The 20,976-nt window shown below is 47.0% G+C and overlaps 1 protein-coding gene across 2 annotated transcripts in view; it reads right to left on the bottom strand.

Moving 5' to 3' along the window:
* Nucleotides 1-20,976, bottom strand: part of ARRDC1 (arrestin domain containing 1) — a 74,770-nt gene that overhangs the window by 29,642 nt on the left and 24,152 nt on the right. For both annotated transcript variants that reach the window (XM_056860706.1, XM_056860707.1), the window contains exon 2: nucleotides 10,444-10,554. In XM_056860706.1, coding sequence (XP_056716684.1) covers nucleotides 10,444-10,554 — 111 coding nt within the window. The remainder of the gene's footprint in view (nucleotides 1-10,443; nucleotides 10,555-20,976) is intronic.

The following is a 20,976-nucleotide window of genomic DNA, read 5'->3' as shown; positions in this document are numbered from 1 at the left end:
AGTATTTCTTTCCAGATGCATTTCGTTTGGAAGCTGATCCCATTTTTTGCAGACTTTATTTACTACATTTACACGGTGCCTTTCTCCCTCAATGGGGACCCAGAGCAGTTTGCATGGTTCTCCTCCCCTCTATTTTGTCTTCACAACAACCCTGTTAGGTAGGTTAGCCTGAGAGTGTACAATTGGCCCACGTTTACCCAGCAAGTTTCAATGGCAAAGAGGGATTCAGACCTGGGTCTCCCACATCCTACCGTGACGCTAACCACTATTCTACACAATCCCTCTGACATCTGATCTGGCCATAGCGATCCATGCTACCAATCAGCATGGCCACTGCTACCCTTGACCAAGATTTGGAAATATCAGCGGCTACAACGTGCAGAAGCTTATTTGTTGTTGTTATTTTAAAAAAATTAAATGTTATTTCTTTTTACACGTGCAGAAGCTTATTTGTTGTTGTTATTTTAAAAAAATTAAATGTTATTTCTTTTTACAAACTAACATAAAAACATTCAAAAATACATAGCAAACTCTTCAAGTACATGGTGACGGCAGCAAGAATAATAAATGTGGCAACATGGAAGGCAGAGAAATATCCATATTTGACTGAATGGATGAATAAGCTTCATATTCATTCATCTTTTATACATAAGAGACCAATTTCAGAATTTCAGGAAAAAGAGAATGTTTTCTTTAATTATATACCTAACAAATCAGAATAGAATTACGTCATGACAAAATAAAATGAATAATAACTATATTATCAGATGTGAAGACATACGAGAATAGAGTATTGTAATTCAAAGAAGTCCATTATTAAGATGTAACTTTTTTAAAAGCTCCATATAAACTGTAATATAATGATTGTTTAAAGCTTATTTGTTACTGGGGTCTGCCAAACCACACTGCATTAGCTGACTGGTTCTGGGTCCAGTTTACGGTGCTGGTACCTCCCTCCGAAGTCTTTCCAGACATGGGACCCGCATTCCTGAAGGACCTCCTCCCCTAACTTGGACCCGTTTAACAATTGTGCCTAACAGGGACTCCACAAAGCCCCCTCACTCTGGAAGATGGGGTCTTTGATAGCACATGGGCTCAAGTGTCCATGCCCAACTACTATGGAACAGCCTCTTGGAAGGGGTGGAGCAGGTACCTACCCCTTGGGGTCTTCCGGGGTGTGTGTAAAATAGAGATAATCAAAGAGAACTTCTGGGGTAGCTTGAAGGCCACAGGTGTAGGCTCTATCTTATTTGCATAATGATATGTTTTAATTATCTTAACAGAAGATTACTTTTTGGATAGCATTTGTCATCGTTACCTGCCTCAGGTCCCGACAGTGTCTGGATATGTAAACACATCCAAGCAAACATATACATATTTAACGTGTGGCTGTCCTCGACAGGTGGAAGAGTCTCCCTAGCAACATCAGGGCCCTACGGGACCTTAAAGAGTTCCACAAGGCCTGAAAATGGAGCTATCCCACCAGGCCTACAAGTGAGGGCAGCCATGAGGTTTACATTGTTGCTGGCCTCCCGCCTCCCCAGACCTTCTGCTACCTGTGGAGGTTCATAAGAACATAAGAAAAGCCACATTGGATCAGAGCAAGGCCCATCAAGTCCAGCAGTCTGTTCACACAGTGGCCAACCAGGGGCCTCTAGGAAGCCCACAAACAAGACGACTGCAGCAGCACCATCCTGCCTGTGTTCCAAAGCGCCTAATATAATAGGCATGCTCCTCTGATCCTGGAGAGAATAGGTATGCATCATGACTAGTATCCATTTTGACTAGTAGCCATGAATAGCCCTCTCCTTCATGAACATGTCCCCTCCCCTCTTCAAGCCTTCCAAGTTGGTTCAATCTGCTCAACCTATTCCACAGTGGCTACTACTATTTTATGCGAGTGCAGTCTGATTTTATAGTTATTATGATTGGTGTATTTTAATGTTGACGTTTTATGTGTTTTTAGAGGGCGTTACCCGTCCTGAGCCCAGTCTGACTGGGAAGGAAGGCAGGCTATACATTTAAATAAATAAAAAAAACAATGCACAAGGCCAAAGACTGAACCTAGACCCGTGCCAACTTATGGCCAGGCACCATACGAGGAAAGCTTTGGGGGACCAAGCACCCGCTCTTGTGACACTGGTCTTCACTCCTCTTTCAACAGGAAGCGAAGAACGGACAGTATTACGATGCACCACCGATTCATACGGGAACAGAGAGTACACAGATCCAGAGCAGATCAACTGCCAGGACCACTTTCCAAGGAACCCTGGAAACTGAAGCTCTGAGAAGGTGCGACAAACTCCCAGGACGTCTGGGAGAGCAACGCCAACAACGAAGGAGCCAAACACTCTTCCAACACAGCACAAGCAAATTCCATTTCTTTCAACTTCAATGCTAAGCCTTCGGGCTGGGGAGGGCGGGGTAAACATGTAATAAAATAATAAATAAATAAGCATCAAACCAAACTTGGGAAATGTCAACACCAGCCTGATGATGCCCATCTCCTCAGAGCCCCAACTCCCATTCTTCCACTGACATCACCTCTGTTTACCGGTCAGGTGAAATGACTCAGGTACCGCACCTTCCTAGTAACTGTGACTTTTCTGCCAAGAACTTAATAGCCTTGCTGAATCATACCAAGAGATTTTAGCCCAACGGCTGGCTAGGAAGTAGCTTTAAAGTTGGAGGAAACCTCCGTGCAATCAAACCACTTATCATACTTGGAAGGATTGTTGTTGAAAAATGTTTCGGGCTAATTACCAAAACAGCCATATCATGAGGAATGCTTGGGAGATGGGGAGGGGGGCGCCGTGCTGTGTGTTGATAAAGGTGCATTCCATCTTGAGCCTTGTGAAACATTGTGCAAAAGTGTGCACAATGGATCCATCCCCGTGGAAGACGAATCACTGGAAGTCAGGGCACAGGTGGCAGAAAACCCCACAACACAATCTTCTTCACCCCAGCGAATAGCATTCATTGACCATTAGGGGAGGGGCTGTGGCTCAGTGGTACAGCATCTGCTTGATATGCTGAAGGCCCCAGGTTCAATCCCCGGCATCTCCAGTTAAAGGGCCTGGGCAAGTAGGTGATGTGAAAGACCTCTGCCTGAGACCCTGGAGAGCCACTGCCGGTCTGAGTAGACAATACTGATTTTGATGGGCCAAGGGTCTGATTCAGTATAAGGCAGCTTCATGTGTTCATGTGACCAATATGGGAGCATGCAAAAAGATGTGCTCAGAGGGGAAGTTGGGATGGGGGGCAAACCCCGCCCTCCTCCAGGCTGTGACCCCAGTTTTTAAAACCAGAAACAGGATTCGCCCTCCCCCAAATAGACTTGCCAATTACAGACCATTAACTTTCTCCCACAGGATTGAATGGGAGGTGGTTGAGAATCGAGTTCTGCTCCAGCAGACCCTGATAATCCTGCCCATTCTTTGCCAAGATTTTCCACCCTTGCTGTAATGCAAACAAAAACAAACAGGTGTTCCAGGTACATTCAAGATGACCACCACATCCAGCGGAAGACCTGAATCACAGTGGAAGTCAGAGGCCCCTGAGCAACGACTTAGCATTTCGTGCTCTGAATTTCCCCCAAGCTGCACGACATTTCCATAGATGCAGCTGTTCACAGCGTCTCTTTGCTTGTGAAAGCAGAGAAGAACCACACTGGTTTATGATATGTAAACACACAGATGTTCTAGCTGCAACAGACTAAACCGGAGTCTTGTGACATCTGAAAGACAAACCGGTGTTTATCCTACCGAAAGCTTTCCAAGAATAATCTCATTCATTTTTAAAGTGCTGAAAGACCCCTGCTGATTTCTGCTGCAATATACTCAGAAGGCTATCCCTCCCCAAGAAATAATACTAAGGAAGACAAGTAATTAAAAGGGAGGGTAGAGGTTTCGGGTGTGAGAGCCACATACGGCTTTTTTCCTAAGCGTTGTCAAGATCTCTTTTTGAATAGGCATGTTTTATTAGGTTATTATGTCTTTTATAATTCAATATGGACTATAATTAAGTTTGTGTAGTTAACAAAAGAAGACGAAATGAAGGTAAGAAGTTAAGAAGACAAAAAAAAAGACAAGATGAGAAACGTGGAAAATATTGGATATTATTTTTTGTGGCTAGTTTGTAATGTACTAGTTTACTGTAACATAATCTGGGTGCCAAGGAAGAAATGTATGTAATTTTATATTACCCTCTTCTGTTCCCCCCCTTGTTACTTCAAAAAATAAAATAAAAAAGATCTCTTTTTGAAGATTTAACAAACCCAGAAGTAACACCGGAAGCACCAGACAGGTGGCTGGCTGCCAAGAGGTTTCAGGGAAGACCTGCTTAAGAGTCCACCACACCCAGAGAGAGAGACATGGCGTCACTACATATGGCTTGAGATGCCTATCTGCAACTGGGTGCTACCCGGCAGACAGAAGGACACAGGGGGGCGGCAGAAAGAAGAAGAGGAAGAAGAGTTGGTTTTTATATGCTGACTTTCTCTACCACTTAAGGAAGAATCAAACGGGCTTACAATCACCTTCCCTTCTCCTCCCCACAACAAACACCCTATGAGGTGGGTGGGGCTGAGAGAGCTCCAAGAGAGCTGTGGCTAGCCCAAGGTCACCCAGCTGGCTTCATATGTACGAGTGGGGAAACCAACCCAGTTCACCAGATTAGCCTCCGCCGCTCATGTGGAGGAGTGGGGAATCAAACCCGGTTCTCCAGATCAGAGTCCATCGCTCTTGACCACCGCTCTTGACCACACCACCACCATAAACAGTGCGGAGAACAGAAACATTGCAGAGAACAGTGCGTCAGTTCACAACCAACCACTCCAGGCCCGAACCCACCTGCAAGAGCCGTGTGGCCAAGGGAGTGGGCAGAAATCCTACCCTCCTTCCCTTCCTAAATTCCTTGTCGGTTACTAACATTATAAAGGGAACTCTAGTTGGTGTTAACCAGCGTGAAGCTTGGGACCCAAAGTAAAAGTGAACCAAAGTAAGGTGGGGTGGGTAGGCGAGACGACAGAGCAGAAGGAAATGCTGCCCAGGCAGTAGGGTTGCCAACCTGGAGATTACAGCTGACCTCCAGGCGACAGAGAAAATACCCCATTGAAGCCCCTCCCCTCCTCAAACCTCGCCCTCATCAGGCTCCACCACCAAAATCCCCAGGTATTTCCGAACCCGGACCTGTCAACCCTGCTAGGTAGGGAAAGAGCCTACAGTCTCACAATGGGAGTGCGTGCACAAAAAGATTGCAGTGTTGTGTTTACATCAGCCTAGTATATGAAGCCGAAGATCTGCCCCACTTTCATTAACCAGATATGCTCTGGGAGTTCTGCGCTAAGAACCTAATTCCTGAGTGTGCACCCTCACCCACCCTTGGTTTGGATTGGGAGGCAAGGGGGCTTCTGCCTAGGGTTACCAAACTCCAGGTAGTTGCTGGAGATCTGTTATTACAACTAGTCTCCAGCCGACAGAGATCAGTTCCCCTGGAGAAAATGGCCGCTTTGGCAACTGGACACTGACATTGAAGTCCCTCCCCTCCCCAAACCCCATCCTCCTCAGGCCCTGCCCCCCAAATTCCCAGGTATATCCCAACCTGGAGCTGGAAACCGTACTGCTGCCTCCCGCGACAATGTTTTTAACTCCCCAAGACTATTTCAGGATGGAAAAACGGGGATGGAGGGAGGGAAAAGCCTCCCTCTTCCTGTGGTTCTGATCTGAATTGGGTTCAGCCATGGGTGTGTTAAGCGCCGTCAAGTCGCTTCCGACTCATGGCGACCCTATGAATCAAAGTCCACCAAAATGGCCTATCTTTGACAGCCTTGCTCAGATCTTGCAAATTGAGGGCTGTGGCTTCCTTTATTGAGTCAATCCATCTCTTGCTGGGTCTTCCTCTTTTCCTGCTGCCTTCAACTTTTCCTAGCATGACTGTCTTTTCCAGTGACTCTTGTCTTCCCATGATGTGACCAAAATACGACAGCCTCAGTTTAGTCATTTTAGCTTCTAGGGTCAGTTCAGGCTTGATTTGATCTAGAACCCACTGATTTGTTTTTTTTGGCCGTCCACGGTATCAATAACACTCTCCTCCAACACCACATTTCAGCCATACCCACCTGGCAATTAGGTTTCCAGCACTAACCCAGAGCACATCTGGTCGAAAGGGAGTGGGGCAGACACCTGGGCTTACGACAAGTTTGCAACACGGCCTTGACATACTTTAGGTGGAGGTGCCAGGGAATGAGCCTGGGGCCTTCTGAAGGCAAAGCAGCTGCTCAAACCCCCACCCCACCACCCCTCCCCTCCCCAAAATGTTTTGAACAGCCTCTAGTCTCTGAGTAGCTCCCTTCACTGCCAAAAGGCAGCAATCCAGATTTCAATTTGAGGTGTGTTTACTGCAGCGCTTTCCAAAACCCCTGGGAAGAAGGGGGGAAACTGCAAGGCTGTGTTTGCAGTAGGCCGTGATGGGGGAACAGAACATTTCCTACCAAAGCTTCTAGAAAAGAGAGGTGTGTCGCAGTCAACACACACAAGATCCTGGGACCACCAAAGAGCAGCATCCAGGCCCCTGCCGGTCCTGTTTGGAGACTTGCGCTGCACCCGTCTTTCAACATGCACTAAAACCTTTTTGCTCCCCCCCTCCTCCAGCCTATGCTTAAGAAGAAGCTGCCGGGCTGGTTTGGCTGCTCCTTCCCCTTATTTCCTACTTTTTTTTTTTTTTAATGAGTCACCTGAAATTCCCTGCCCCATCCCCCCATCCCATCCAGCACACATTTACTACAAAGCCCCACTGTTTTTTGCCGGCTGGTTTCAGATCGATGCCTCGTGAATTATTTGTGCCGGGGTGTTTTTTTCTCCCCCCCCCCCCCGCGCCCTTTGCCAAGCTAGCGGAAGGCGACATTCATTCACAGCCAGAGCGTCTGGAGGGGAGCCAGATCCGTCTGCCCTCTAGCACAGATGGGTGCCAAGTGCTATCTAAACAGGCATCTCCACTTGCAAGTCAAGCCTGCGCCGAACGAGGCAGGCCCACGAGAGAAGCGATTCCAGCATCCATTCCACCACTTGAGCCTAGAACAATATTATTTTCTAGCAAAACCTTGTTAAAACAGCGGAAAAGATAAGGGGATGCATAGAGGGGGCGTGGAGGTCTCTTGTACAAACACGCACTCGGGGTCCCTGCCAGTGGAAGATGCACAAAGGAATCAAATTTTACCTTTGCTACAAAAGGTATCTTCATGTAGCCACACATAGTGGGATAAATACACTATCGCTGCACTATAGCAATCATTTACAAGTAGGCCTCCCATTTTCCTGCCCTGGGTAATTCTAGCTCCCCTCCCCTCCCATTTACCTACCCAGGGAATTACCAGCCCCCCTCTCTAATTTCCCACCCTTGAGGAACAAGAGAGGAAAAATGTCTCCCATTACTATCTATGAATATCCCCAAGTCTCTATAGTAAAGATCATAGAGATTTGGGGAGGCTACCTAGAGTATCACCCTAAAGTGACATCACATCATCTTCAAACTCCACCCTCTTTAGGCACCCCCCCCAAATCTCCCTGCATTTGCCAAGGAACCCTCTTCGCAACTTGATTTTCTTGTGTGGACTTGCCCTTTATATCAAGAGGTTCATTCTAAGTTTATTCTTCACTTGCTTAGTAGTTATCCCGGTCGATTATACTCAGTTTACGCTCGTTTGTTACTTATCGATGAAATACCACTAGTTTCAGCATATACTGCAACGTTCTGTGTGGCAGTCTGTAAAATTCGCCAGACAGTTTAAACTCTGAGCTATATATTATAGAATTTTTAACAACCTTACTATTATTCCAATTATTTAGTATTTCCCCTAAATTATAAGTTAACTTATGTGTGTGAGTTAATTTTAACTATTTCTTTTTCCCCGTTTTGAATTTTGCTGTGATTTGTGCCAGTCTATGGTCGTATTAATAAAGATTGATTGTGGACTAAAGCAACCCAGTTGCAAGCGTGCTACTAAACGATTTGCAGATTCAGCCCAAGTGGTTTCATTTACTCCAGAAGAATATCAAAGGATGCATTCACAGACTCCACTTTTCCAAGCCCAGAAAACCCGACCACTGAGTATCAAGCTTGTTCCTATGGTACTTCATTTGCATCGCGCCACCCTGGATTCCAGGCCTTGGTCATACTAGCATAATGGCATGTCGGGAAGTGACAAATCACGGTATCTGGTGGCTGGCAGCCATTTTTCTCTAGGGGAACTGATTTCTGAAGCCTGGAGATCAATTGTAATTCAAGGAGATCTCCACCCACCACCTAGAGGCTGGCACACCTATGGCAGAGGTCTCTACCTACTTGGGGTATATGGGAAAATATGAGTTTAAGTTAACTAGGGGGATAAAATGATGAGGGTTGAGCATGATTCAGACAGAGGGATGGAACACTGAGAACAGCTGAATGACACTGAAAGGAAAGACAGGGAAAGAGAAGCCAACCTGTGCCAACCCTTGAGAATCTGGAGGGGAACATTTCAGGAGACAGAGGTGGGATTTCCAAACTGTCCCCCCTTCCCCCACTTCCTCATGCCCCCTAACTTGTGCATATACATTTATGCATGCTGTGTCCACAATGCTTTGTATATTTAAGCTATTTATAGCTTGCCTTCCACCCAAAAGGATCTAAAGGGCATCAACGCAACATATATACATTCAGAGCACAAACAGCAAACCAACAAAGCTGAATAAGGACACAAAGGCTTGCTAGGCAAATATTCCAAATGCCCTCTGAAATTTCAAGGTCTACATTTGATTTGCAAAAGAGTCCCTTCCTGGGGAGCAAGCCACAAAGAATCCAACAGGAGCAAAAAGATCCCTGCCCTAAAAAGCTTACAACTCCTGCATTATTTCCACACAATTGCAAGGTTAGGCTTGCCTTGTTGCAGTGCATTCTGGCAGTCAATGGGTAACACTTCTGCCGCCTGATTTGAGTACAGAAGCTGTACAACAGGACTGTTCCTTGGCAAAGAAGTACACGGGCCATAAAAGCTCAGCCCCCAAACCACTTCAAATCTTTTTGGTATCCTCTCTGACTTTTGAAGAACAAGAAGAGTTGGTTTTTTACATGCCGACTTTCTCTGCCACTTAAGGAAGAATCAAACTGGCTTACCATCTCCTTCCCTTCTTCTCCCCACAACAGAAGCCCTGTGAAGGTAGGTGCGGTGGAGAGAGCCGTGACTAGCCCAAGGTCACCCAGCTAGCTTCATGTGTAGGAGTGGGGAAACAAATCCAGTTCACCAGATTAGCCTCCCCTGCTCATGTGGAGGAGTAGGGAATCAAACCCAGTTCTCCAGATCAGACTCCACCGCTCCAAACCACCACTCTTAACCACTACACCACGCTGGCTTTTGAGACTTGAGTATTGTTTGCAGACTTTCATGCATATCTTTGCTGTCATAAGGACTAGAAGCCTGCATGGAAAAAAATAAACAGAACTTCTTGAACTCTCCAAGGCAGAGCACAACTTTACACTCAGCACTTGTACTGAACAGGTACAACCAGGTTGCCAGCTGACCTGTCCCGGCTGCTCTTCTGCCCTTAGCAGCAGCTTGATCAGCAGAAGCCACCGCATGAGCCATAAGCCTGCTCATGCCTGCTGATATTCAAGGAATAGAAAGAGGAGCCAATAATCAACACTGGTTAGGAAGCATCTCTGAGATGGTCCACCTCTTAAAATTCCTGCCAGCATCCAACCTTCATCAGAATCCAGTATGGTTATTACTGCACAGTAGCCACCGTGGGCTGCCCAATTTTGATCAGGCCTACTGCTCGGACAGTAGAGGTTAACTGTTCCCTCACCTCAAAATGTTTCCTGAAGCTGATACTTGTCATTTGCTTGGGGGGCGGGGGGAGAGTAACCACAGGGGAGGGACAAGCCAGCCCAATGTTTCCCACAGCACTACAAAGAGTAATTCTGGGGCCATTTATGCAGAGCTGTTTCCCTGCAGTCACCCCTGCTGACTGCTTCGGGGCTTGCTTTTGATTATGTTTGCCTTTCCCGACTGTCAAGAGGTTGCCTCGCGCTCCTCGCAGGTTTTCCCTGCATTTTCCAGATTCTGGCTAAAACAGCATCCGGAAAATCTGGGCAAAATGAGCGGGGAGAGCGAGGAAACCTCTGACGGTCAGGAAAGGCGTGCATAATCAAAAGCAAAGCCCCGAAGCAGTCTGAGGGGCGACAGCGAAGGAAACAGCCCTATATAAATGGCCTGAGTGTGGGGGGCATTTGAGGCAAACCGCCACCCCACCCTCAGCTGTGGCTCTGAACTGAACCGGGGCATCCTTTCGCTGCTAAGTGAACAAGAGCAACGCTTGGGTGATCCAATCGCAATCCTCTTTGACTCCAGGCCACAAGTGATGTTAAAGGGGAACCTTGATATCCGCAGATCCCCTCCTTCTACCATACCTTTATCTGCCAGGGACAGGGTGCTGTTGAAGTACTGCTCCTCCACTGTCCACGCTGTGTCATTGATCTTGCTCGACACCCCACAGGAACCCACGCAGACCACCTTGATGGCTAGAAGGAGAGAAAGGAAAGTCGCCAGTCACATTTCTCAGTTCATCAGAATGACCATTTAGGTCTTTTTGTAGTACTACTGAGCATTCAAGATCCCGGTCTTCATCCGTCCCAGCAGTGCTCGCAACTGCCCCGGAAGGTAGACGAGACAAACCCCAGGTGGCAGATGGGGGAAGGTGAAAAGACCGTGGTTCGCCTAAGGCTACCTAGTGAGTTCAGGGCAGGGGCAAGATCCACATTGGGGATTTCTTCTTCTTAGCCACTACGGCTACACAAGCAGGCTGCGAAATGAGCAGCGCTTCAGACAACACAGGCCACAGTTCTGGATCTGTGAGCAAAGCCATAAGAATAACAGAAGCGTTTACACTGCGTTACGTAAAAGGTAATTCTTTCCACACTTCGGTCTCCCGTAGCATCATCACACTTAAAGGCACAAGCTTTTTACTAAAAAGAAAACGCTGGTCATGATCCAGCTCAAAGTTAGTCATGGCTGAACACCAGTCAAGACCAAACAAACCATCTGCAACAATATTAACTTGGAAGTTATATACCTCAGAGGTAAGCCCTCCCTTCTTCAACTATTGGGGCATAGTGGATAGAGTGTCTGACTGGGCCTGTGGGACCTGGGTTCAAATCCCCAGTTAACCATGAAGCTCACCAACTGACCTTGAGCCTGCCATCCTCAGCCTAGGCTCTATTTGCTTCTTCCTCACAACTCTGTGTGAGAGAAAGGAAGAACCACATAAACCAGCCCTGAGGATTAACAGGATAAAAATGTAACCTGTGGGCTGGATTGGGGCCACTGCAGCTCTCTCTAGTCTAATTTCTTCCCCTCTCCTTTACCAGCCGAACTCCGTAAATGGTGATCACCTTATATACAAGCCCTGTTCATGCTACAGTGAACACACGTACAACCTGTATGTATGTGTGTACACCTGTTTGTAAGAAGTCAGCACATATTCACTTTACAAATGAAAACAGGGATAAATGTAGGGTTTCAATCACACATTGCATGCAGCATGATTTTTCTCTATATGTTGCTGAGTGAATCTCAAGTACTCAGTGTACGTGGATTTTGTGCATTAAATAGCCCCAGGAGCCAAGATCCTGCTCACAAGTTCTAATGAACGTACAATGTACATACAATCCATGTACAATGTACACTTGATTTTTCTTTATCCATGCGTTGGATGATTCTCATGGTACATTCAACATGTGTGCAGCTGGACATATGACTAAAACCCCACATTTATCCAGGTACCGGTAACCAATTTCAATTATAAAGCGAATGCATTTTGGCTCTTTTTTACAAACAGATGTACCCATGTACGTGCAGGATGTACGTTCAGTCAGGAAAACGGCACAGGAGGAAGGTTTAAGTCCCCTTCCCCTGTATGCTGAGGTCCCGAACCACATCAGGTCTGCATGCGCCTGGGAAATAGGGCGCTTTCGATACACACCTGTGAACAGACCCAGGGATGCACCTGGGAAAAGCATAACCTGCAGTTAGTCCCATACAGTCTTTGTGCATCTGTCAGTTCAAAAACAGATACTGCAGGCAGCACCCACAGAAGGCAAAGCTCCTTCAGCTCAGCTGCTGGCACTGCTGCTAACCCTGCCTCAGAGTACTGCATAGTTAGGGTTGCCAACCTCCAGGTACTAGCTGGAGATCTCCTGCTATTACAACTGAACTCCAGCCGATAGAGATCACTTCCCCTGGAGAAAATGGCCGCTTTGGCAATTGGACTCTATGGCACTGAAGTCCCTCCCCAAACCCTACCCTCCTCAGGCTCCGCACCCAAAACCTCCCACTGGTGGCGAAGAGGGACCAGGCAACCCTATGCATAGTGGAGCAACAACGAAACACCCAGCTTCCTTAACTTAATGGCTTGTTAACATTGAGAACCTCAGGGTAGATAACCTGGCTTGAAAAAGGAAATGTAGTTATACTTAGTACTTAGCTAAGATCTTTCCATTATTGGTCCACTAGGCCCAGGATTGCCCTGACCTGGCGAATAGTTTGTGTAGGACCAGCACTCCCGCAGGTTACTAAGAGCCAAGTAAACCAACTGTTTCCCTCCTACTCTCCTGCTTGTACTGAAACCATCTGGGTGAGCCTCTTAAAGAGGCAGAGCACAACAGAGAGACCTGGAAAGAAACATAAGAACATAATAAAAGCCCTGCCGGATCAGACCAAGGCCCATCAAGTCCAGCAGTTTGTTCACACAGTGGCCAACCGGGTGCCTCTAGGAAGCCCACAAGTAAGACGACTGCAGCAGCACCATCCTGCCTGTGTTTCACAGCACCCAAAATAATAGGCATGCTCCTCTGATACTAGAGAGAACAGGTATGCAGCATGACCAGCATCCATTCCAACTAATAGCCATGAATACCCCTTTCCGCCATGAACATGTCCACTCCCCTCTTAAAGCCCTCCGAGCTGGCAGCCATCACCACATCCTGGGGCAGGGAGTTCCACAATTTAACTATGCGTTGTGTGAAAAAATACTTCCTTTTATCTGTTTTGAATCTGTAACCCTCCAGCTTCAGCAGATTACCCCACGTTCTAGTATGGGAGAAGGAGAAAAACTTCTCCCTGTCCACTCTCTCCAAACCATGCATAATTTTATAGACCTCTATCATGTCTCCCCTTAGCCGCCTTCTTTCCAGGCTAAACAGCCCTAAGCATTTTAACCGCTCCTCATAGGGCAGTTGCTCTAGTCCCCTGATCATTTTGGTTGCTCTTTTCTGCACCTTCTCAAGCTCTGTAATATCCTTTTTTCGATGTGGTGACCAGAAGGAGCATGTGCAGTTCCCCCACCCCAGCTATACCAATAATCTCTGAACTTCAGTGAAGAAATCAGCTTCTGTTTTTACCTCTTCCCTTGGCTGGCGCCAAGGTTCAGCATAACAGGGCATCCACTGGGGGGGGGGGAGGAAGAGAAGGAGAGTTGGTTTTTATACGCCAACTTTCTCTAACACTTAAGGAAAAATCAAACCGGCTTACAACCATCTTCCCTTCCCCTCCCCACAACAGACACCTTGTGAGCTAGGTGGGGCTGAGAGAGCTCTAAGAGAGCTGTGACTAGCCCGAGGTCACCCAGCTGGCTTTGTGTGTAGGAGTGGGGAAACAGATCCAGTTCACCAGATTAGCCTCCGCCGCTCATGTGGAGGAGTGGGGAATCAAACCCGGTTCTCCAGATCGGAATCCACCGCTCCAAACCACCGCTCTTAACCACTACACCATGCTGGCTCTCAACGCAAAGGAGGGTCCACTGTGTGGACTGGATATGCTTGGCTTACCCACTCCCATAAAAAAGGAGATGGCCCCAAAGGCCCTGGCAGCATCACCGAGGTTTTTGGAGTGATCTCCCATTTACTGGCTAGAGAGAGAGAGCCTGAAGAAACTGAACAGTGATTCTCAGGCTCCCTTTAGCCCCTTTTGCTCACTTCAGAGAGGCACACAAGCTGATCACAATGCATGCAAAGATCCTCCAGATGCACATGTGTGAGGGAAGCAAGCCGAGTGGAGAAGGCTAAGGCATGGCAGAGCATTTAATGGGGGGCACTGGAAGGCAGCTGAATCCCAAAACCTGAACTGAGAATCCTAGCTATCAGGACAACCTTTCCCTGCAACCTATTGATCAGACTATATAGTCAATGACCCTGTACTATCCGCACACCATCAGCATGAAGTGGTTTTCGCTGGCTATTTTTAAAATATGTTGTGTTGTATTGGTTTTATTATTGCACACACTGGATCCCAGTTTCCTGGCAGGAAGGCTGGCGTAAATGTTTTCACCAAAACAAAAAAATAATAATGGAGGACAGTCTCCCAGGTATCTCCTCTGCCAGTGAATGCTAAACCACAGGAACCGCCACGTGAAAAAGTGGAAAGCGAAGGCACCGTGCCAAGGGGAGCTCTTGGCGGCAGCAGCAGTGCGCTAGCCATCTCTGCCCCAACGGCTGTCTAAACATGGCATTACAGCTCTACAGGGCAGGGCCAAGGAACAGAGATGGGGACCAATGTAAACACATACTGAGCTCTCTCGCTTTGCATTTAAAATATTGACTGTCAATGGAGAGGGGCTGTCTGGGTATGTCGTCCTTGCTTTCATGCTCAGGTTTCAAACCGGTTTTCTCAAACGAGTCTGATCTCCATTGAAGGCACACGGGGTCAGACCCCCTCCTCTCCGAGGACTTCAGTGGCCGGCTTGCTCCTTAAGGAGGGCCACAGAAATTGATTCAACATGGCCCACAGGTGGGTGTGAAGACTGCAAAGGGTAACACAACAGAAAGACTCCATAGGTCACTGCTGGTGTTTCCTGGCCACAGTATCCGCTGCCGCAGAGACCCCTCCCAAGCAAAATACTTTGCTTCCCCCCTCTCCATGACTAGCAAGGGACATGATTGCTATGGGTAAGTGTCGTTTCAGTCCATCAGCAGGATTTAAAGAGGGAGGCAAGCCTTAGCTTCCCTTGGCACAGACCTTTGAGGACTAGAGATTTTAATTTCAGCAACAGGCAAAAAGCAGAGATTCACAGTGTACCAGCTTCTACGACCAGTTCTGAACATATCACTCGGAGAGTAAAGCAACAAAATCCCAGTGTAAAAACAGCCTTCAAAAATCAGAACTTTCCTAGACGTCTAATCCCTTCAATGGCTGCACATACAGGCATACACACACACACACACAAATCAAAATGCACTGAGGTATGAATCAGGTATGTTGATGCTGATATTGAGGGCATTAAACTGACCATTCACATGAGTGGCAGAGGGGAGAGACAGGCTTTATCTTATCCCATCCATTACAATGCAGACAGATCTAGCCTTTTACTCTGTGTGTGTATGTATAAACTGTCATCAAGTCGCAGCCAACTTAAGGTAACCCCATAGGGCAGGATTCCCCAACCCTTTTGAGCCTGAGACCAGAAAACAGCAGCATTAACCATCCCTTTGAGGGCTAAAAAATTCTGAATGTACACGTAGGCTGTTACTGCACTAGGTATTCCCAGCGATGTATCAAGAGTTTGGAAATGTTATAAAAAATTCTGTTCGCACTTTCAATGTATTCCCACCAATGTGTTAAGAGTTTGAAAATGTTGTAAAAAATACTGTTCGCACTTACTTTGGCCCCTTTAGCTGTGAAGACGTCTTCCAACCATTTTTTAGCCATGGTATCCAAAAACCCTTTTAAAGCGATTTTTTAAATAACATTTCCAAACTCTAGATACATCGCTGGGAATACCTAGTGCGGTAACAGCCTCAGCCTCCCAAACGAAAGCCTTCTAGCAGAATTGCAACTTCACAGATAGGAGAAGTGGGTAGCGCTCGCCTCTGTACCCATGAGTATGAAATACAACATCTCCAGGTCAAGATTTCTGGTCAAAGTGCAGAGCATACCTATTTTGCCAATGCATTTTTTGAAATGCAAATTGCTTGATACAAATGCAGATTGCTGGATACAATTCAGCTAAACCATTGCTGAATTAGCTTGATGAACTGACCGAAAGGTGGAACTGCACTCCTGGCTTGAGGCAAGCTCATTCTGAAAAGATGGCTGTGTGTAAATAGCTTTCCACTGCTTTCAAGAACACATGCCCTAGACTTTACACTCACTTCTGGGCAAAAAAAACCTTACACCTCCCTCCCCCAAAAGAACAGTGATTGCACTTTTTTTGCATTAAAAACCAGAGAAACAGCAGCGTCAGGGTTAGTTTTCTTCCACCAGCAGCCTTCCATTGCGCAGTTCCTGTGCTCTAATCTTTCTGCCTCCCAGAAAGAAGAAAAATGAGCAGTAGTGTCACTGGGGAACTAGAGGAACCTTGGCTAGCACCTGTCCGGTCCCTTGCAGATTTTCAAAGAATCTTGCACACTTGGCCAATTCTAGCTTGGACAAAAGGCAAGTTTAAGCCTTTCCTGGACCCACAATCCATCAACACCGGTAACTACCCTCTGGCGAAGTCCCTATGCAGCACAAGGCAGAAATCTATGGATTTCACAGGTCACTAGGAGGTCTGCCTTCTGACCAGTTTCTGACCAGCCCAGCCGGTTCTACCTTCCTCCAAAGACTGGCTTATTTTGTACCACACTGTTCCCAGAGCTTATGTAAAAACAGAGGGAAATTCTGCATCCAAATTCCTTCCCAAGAAAAGCTAAATTCCAAGGGCTGCATAAATTATGTTAATTGGCATATTGTCTTGCAAGCTGGGAACAGTGGGAAGGGTTCACTGTGTACTTGCTAATACCTTGCACAATTTATCATGGTTCTCTTATGGGTCGGAGCAATGGCCAGAGCACTGACCCTCACCCATCCTACTTGCTGCCAATCTTGTTCAACACCCACATACTAGCTTTTCCGAAGTCTCACTAAGTGTCACGTCATCTATCATGAGAATCCTGCTAGATCACACCAAACACCCATGTAATTCAGCACCAAGTAATTCAGATAGCCAGCCAGATGTAGTAGTTAAGAGCAGTGGTTTGGAGTGGTGGACTTTAATCTGGAGAACTGGGTTTCATCCCCCACTCCTACACATGAGTGGTGGAAGCTAATCTGGTGAATCGGATTTGTTTCCCCACTCCTCCACATGAAGCCAGCTGGGTGACCTTGGGCCAGTCACAGCTCTCTTAGAGCTCTCTCAGTCCCATCTACCTCACAGAGTGCATGTTGTGGGGAGGGGAAGGGAAGGTGATTGTAAGCCAGTTTGATTCTTCCTTAAATGGTAGAGAAAGTTGGCATATAAAAACCAACTCTTCTTCATCATCTAATTGCCCCTCTGTCCTTTTCCCCCTGTTTTCCTTCCCCTTCCTACCCATCCTATCTTTTCCTTCCCTCTTCTGTTCCTCTGCCATCCCTGCCATCGGTATCTCCCTGGAACAGGTCGGTTGGGCCTTGGAGGTGACCGGCCTTCTGATTAGCACCTTGGAAAACCTCCTCAGCTAAGATATATCATAGGAGCTGGCCATTGAGACAGGGTGCCATCTTTTATAATTTATGGTTTTGAGTTTTTATTATGTTTTAAATGCTGCATACTTATGTATTTTATGCTTACTGCATTATCTGTTGGAAGCTGCCCTGATCCCAGCAGTGCCGGGTAGAGTGGGGTATAAATGTAATCATAAACAAATAAATAATTCAGCACCGTGTTTCCCATAATGGCTATCCAAGAAGCTCCTAGCCTACAAGCCAAACATATAGAGTCCAGGGCCTCCCCCTGCTGCTGCCCACTATTTATTGATTAAAACGCTTATATCTCACCTTTCCTTGTGGCTCAAGGAGGCCTGGGATCGGGCTGATGCCAAATAGGCCACCCTAAAGTTGTGGGATAGCCAACCAACCACCGCCTCTAAATATGAAGCTTGCATTCAGTCACCATGCTAGTAGCCACTGCTAGGCCTCTCCTCCATTAACACATCTAACCCCCTTTTAGCCCTTCCCTGGATGGCACAGGCTAGCCTGATCTTGCCAGATCTCAGAAGCTAAGCAGGGTTGGCCCTGGTTAGTATCTGTATGGGAGACCACCAAGGAATACCAGGGTTGTTATGCAGAGGCAGGCAATGGCAAACCACCATTGTTAGTCTCTTGCCTTGAAACCCCTACTGCCATGTTGGCGAACCTATGGCACGTGTGCCAAGTCCGGCACGTCGAGCCCTCTCTGTGGGCACCAGCGGGGGGGGGGGCTTTGAAGGGAGCGCGGAGCCGTTCAAAGCCCCCCCCTTCCCTGGACTCCTCGCCGCCAGGCTTTGAAGGGCTCCGTGCTGCCTGCCCCCCCTTCCCTGGACTCCCCATGGCCTCCCCCTTGCCGAGCTGGGAGGAAACCCAGGTTAAATTGCTGTGTTGGCACTTTGCGATAAATAAGTGGGTTTTGGGTTGCAGTTTGGGCACTTGGTCTCTAAAAGGTTCGCCATCACTGCCCTACTGGGTAGCCAAAGTTGACTGCAACTTGACAGCACTTTACACACACAAGTAAAAAGCACCGGGTCATTGCTGACCCATGGGGGGACGTCACATCCCAACGTTTACTAGGCAGACTATGTTTATGGAGTGGTTTGCCATTGCCTTCCCCAGTCATCTACACTTTACCTCGAGCAAGCTGGGTACATCTTTTAAACCCATTGCCACATCTTTCAACAGCAAATTCCACAAGGTGATGACGCATTTTCACTTTTCCTTTGTCCATCCTTGAGTGCCCCCAAGTAACAAGGGAGAAAAAGTTTCTTGTATCCACTTCCTCCACACTATACATGATTTTATAAGTCTCTACCATGCCCTTCTGTAGAAAGCTTTAAGCATCTCTTTGCATTTATAGGGGCTTAAAGCTTGTCCCCCCTTTAAAAAAAAAGAGAAAGCTATAGCTCTCAGAATACTTCCGCAATTCTCCTGTGTTCCCCTGAAGTGAAGGCAAACAGAGAGCCCGACTTATTCTGGGGGCCTGAAAAAACACTTCTTCAACACACTGCTGAACTATCATTTCGATGGTTAAAACTGGCAGTCTGGGCCCAAAGTTTAACACACATACAAAGTTGAGCCCAAAGTCGAGAATTGCTGCATTTGACCAAGGCTGTCAACTGTGAAGTATGAAGCCATCCCAATAAGGAAGTAGAGAATTGCTGCATTTTACCAGGGATGTCAGCTGTGAAGTAGGAAGCCATCCCAATAAGGAAATAAAGCAGAAAGAAACACAGCTAACCTGCAAGGTGGTGGCATTATGAGGAAACATACTTAAATTGGATCCACAGCTGGCAAGCCATTCCACAGCAGTGATTTGCGTCTTGTCACATTCCAACCCTGTTTCTCCTTGACTGTCACCCTCATGTCATACTTATGGCCATGCCATGGAGCAGGCAAGGTTGTGAGACAGGTTGGCTTCACCAACTGAGCTTTAGGGCTGAGTCAGAATTTGAAACCAGGCCCTCCTTGTCACGAATCTGATACCACCTGCTATTTGACCCTGGGTGCCAAATAATGTCCCAGATAGCCTGCGCTTTTGTCAGGAAGCTCTCCACTTACTTGGCGCTCCTGAGCAGTATACCAGCTGGGTATTACAGCTTTCAAGGTGGTTAAGAGCGGTGGACTCTAATCTGGAGAACTGGGTTTGATTCCCTACTCTTCCACATGACTCTGATCTGGTGAACCAGGTTGGTTTCCCCACTCCTACCCATGAAGCCAGCTGGGTGACCTTGGGCTGGTCACAGTTCTGTCTGAACTCTCTCAGCCCCACCTACTTCACAAGATGTCTGTTGTGAGGAGAGGAAGGGAAGGCAATCGTAAGCTGGTTTGATTCTCCTGAAAAAGGTAGATAAAGTCGACATTTAAAAACTCTTCTTCTATGCCTTCAGATCATTCTGAGGGCCTCAAAAGATAGGGGTCTGGCAAAAGAGAACCAAACCAACATAGCTGTACTCAAACACAGAACCTATTTTGGGTCCACAGCCCACTAGAGGTTTCTTCTCTAAGAAGTAATTCCATTTGCCTCCTCTACCCCCATTTGCTAGAACCCACCACTGATAAATGCCTTCATTTCTGAATTTTGATAAGGTCTCACAAAATACTGCATATTTGAATTGTATACTTGGGCCCCGCTTATCCAGTAGCCGCAAATGGCACTTCTGATGTGGTGGGTGGCTGTTTCCCACATGCATTCATGTCAATGCCTGCACTAAGGCCCGATGCAGGAACGGCTGGCCATTTTGTACCCGAGAGATGCCCAGCGGTGTTTAGAACTGTTGATAGATTAGGAAAACACAGCGGTCATGAACCAAAAGACCAAGCCATAGTCTTGGCTTAAAACTGGCAGGCTAGCAGCCAGGAGAAGACAAAGGAGAACAAGGACAAGGTACAAAGCTGAGAGTGTATATGTAGCTCTTCTAGATCCCCACGCCTTTCGCAATTTGCTTAATCAGGGGATCTATAGAAATTTCTCAGCTCCCAGGCAGAGTCCTGGACAGTGATGCTTGGAATGCGGATAGTGGAATTGCAGGCAAGTCCTGATTCTCTGGGGATGCTTATTTATTTGTTTGTGTATTTTATTCAGCTTTCACCCCATACCTTTTCCTGCCAAGCAGGGCTCAGGGCATCTTCCAACAGTTAAAATATACAATATAAAAAAAACACAACCTAATTGTCAGGCTTACATAATAAGATGGAGCCCCGTATTACATTGTCTCTTAGCAGACAATAAACAACCTCATCATTAGGGTTGCCAGCTCCAGGTTGGGAAATGCCTGGAGATTTTGGGGGTGGAGTCTGAGGAGGGCGGGGTTCAATGCCATCGAGTCCAATTGCCAAAGCGGCCATTCTCCCCAAGGGAACTGACCTCTATTGGCAGGAGAGCAGTGGTAATAGCAGGAGATCTCCAGCTAGTACCTGGAGGTTAGCAACCCTAGGTAGGGCAGAAACTAAAGGAAAAGATAGTC

This window comes from Euleptes europaea, chromosome 14, assembly GCF_029931775.1.
Source record: "Euleptes europaea isolate rEulEur1 chromosome 14, rEulEur1.hap1, whole genome shotgun sequence".
Lineage (NCBI taxonomy): Eukaryota > Metazoa > Chordata > Lepidosauria > Squamata > Sphaerodactylidae > Euleptes > Euleptes europaea.
The sequence above is the reverse complement of the archived record's forward strand: the minus strand, read 5'-3'. Positions and strand labels throughout refer to the sequence as shown.